The sequence below is a fragment of the Penaeus monodon genome, chromosome 32 (assembly GCF_015228065.2).
Source record: "Penaeus monodon isolate SGIC_2016 chromosome 32, NSTDA_Pmon_1, whole genome shotgun sequence".
Lineage (NCBI taxonomy): Eukaryota > Metazoa > Arthropoda > Malacostraca > Decapoda > Penaeidae > Penaeus > Penaeus monodon.
Genome location: NC_051417.1, coordinates 14537066 through 14539131, shown reverse-complemented (window position 1 = coordinate 14539131; position 2066 = coordinate 14537066). Strand labels below are relative to the sequence as shown.

Genomic DNA, 2066 nt, shown 5'->3' with positions numbered 1-2066 from the left:
AGTACTGCCACTGGTGACACTCCCACCATCTCCATCAGACGAGGAGACAGATGAACGACATTCTCTCTGTGCTCGAGTAGAGGCTCGAGGAGAAGGAGGACAGTTCTCCCAAGAGTCCCAGTATAGAGGCAGGTCTGAGTTGTTTGGGTCTCCTGCCTGACCTTGCATTTGTATCTCTGTCAAATAAATTATTATATATATATATTTTATTTCCTCCTTTTTCAAAAAATACTAAGGAGTTACAATATTCTAGAATTAAACTAGAAGAATTAAAATCATATCTTATACTGGTTTATATGCATCATTTCCCTATACATCAAACTATTTGTGCAGTCTACCTAACTATCTTCTAGTGTTTAAATGATGCAGTACCTGTGTATCGTTTGAGATTGTGCATGGCCCTTGCCAGTTTATGGGCTTCACTTTTGTCGGCTCCATAATCATTGAGGATGTTGCGTAATTCATTTTCTCTTTTTTCAAGTAATCCTTCTAGTGTGGAGACTCTCTGGCACATACCCTGCAAAGCAAAGAAACAATTTTTATACAAACATTATGTTAGTCCAAATATGATGTACAGGAAACAAGCATAGAAAGCATTGTTTTGAAGTGTTCTTGTAGTTTATATTTTTCCATCAATTGCTGTAGCACTAAATCTATATAATAATCACCTTACTGGAAAGCAGCACTTTGCTCATTTCCTATGATTATGGGAGAACACGACACATACCAATATATACTATTTGATATTAAGCTATGAAGCCTTCCAGAGCAATAGGCAATTGTGCTGCCTACAATGTGTACGTACAACAATAAAATATGATGTGACATCCTTACACCAAATGCTGTATAAAATGGATATCAGCCTTAATACTTAATGTTTCACTTTTCTTTTTTGGCTGTGAATAGTCATTTGATATCTTTAGATGCAAATATGAAGCATTTTGTAAAAATTCCCATAGATCATATAGTGTTGTCATGTTATCATAGTCAGATCGCAGTTTAAATTTTTTTTACCCATTTACTCCCAACTCCTTTGTATTTTCTAAGATATTGGCACGCTATCACCAGCACCATATCATAAAATACATATATACCCTGTTAGTCCCATGTAAATCTGTTTTAATTTCATTTTTCCATGAAGACTCGTTCACAAAATATATTGAACAGTTTATCCTTCCTATTTCTTTCCCAATTTTAAAGATTTTTGCATATCTTACTGCTGAGCATGAATAATCATTAATATATTCCAAGGACAGGGGGTGAGGGAAGGAGGTGGTGGTGGCTAGAGTGTAGGTGGATCACATGCTGCTGGGCTCTCCACACTTGCTGCCTCTTTTCTTCTTGCATATATTACTTTCAAATTTTGTTTTTTGTGTTGTCTTTGATTTAATTTTCCTTTTACAATTACTCATGGTAATGAAGGTTTAAAAATACCTCGAGATAAACTAACCCACACATCACTAATCACAGAGTGCTGCTTGACTTGACAACTGTCAAGTGTAGTATAAATTTACTTCAAGTTATTAGATATTTCAGAGAAAATATATTCTAATACATTATACCCATATATCAGGTCCAAACTTTAAAAGTCTTACAGCCATGTTACATTGCCTAAAAGTTTGCGTATTGTTTGGGAATGATTTCTAAATGGCTGAGCATTATGACCACTTATTTGATATTAGTAATTTTTCTACCCAATGTGTCTTATTTTCCCTTATATCTGGCTGCAAAGACTAGGCATGGGATTCATATAATAGTTTCATAAGACATTAATATTATACACATATAATTTTTTTTTATTACTAACTGTATATTCTTGTAATTGTTAAAAATGCTAATGCTTGTAATTAGATCCATTCTTCACCTGAAAAAGTAACTTACAATAACAGAATCTTTGCAGAGTCCAACCACTTGCAGCCATTGCTTGAGCGAGGGGTAAAGCTGCAGCTCACGAGGTAAGGGCACACCCGAGGGTAAGTGCCGCTTTGTTACCAGTTGTAGGCTGAACAGCTTCACTAACTTGCCCTGGAAGAGAACAGGTAGACTTAATACATTTTTTGTAAAGC

At 35.2% G+C, this 2066-nt stretch overlaps 1 protein-coding gene across 2 annotated transcripts in view; it reads right to left on the bottom strand.

Annotated features, from left to right (window-relative positions):
- The window catches only part of LOC119593664 (kinase suppressor of Ras 2-like), a gene marked incomplete in the record, with an annotated part of 30909 nt that overhangs the window by 18835 nt on the left and 10008 nt on the right, over positions 1-2066 (bottom strand). For both annotated transcript variants that reach the window (XM_037942613.1, XM_037942614.1), the window contains 3 exon segments: positions 1-176; positions 373-517; positions 1882-2025. In XM_037942613.1, the coding sequence (XP_037798541.1) occupies positions 1-176; positions 373-517; positions 1882-2025 (465 nt within the window).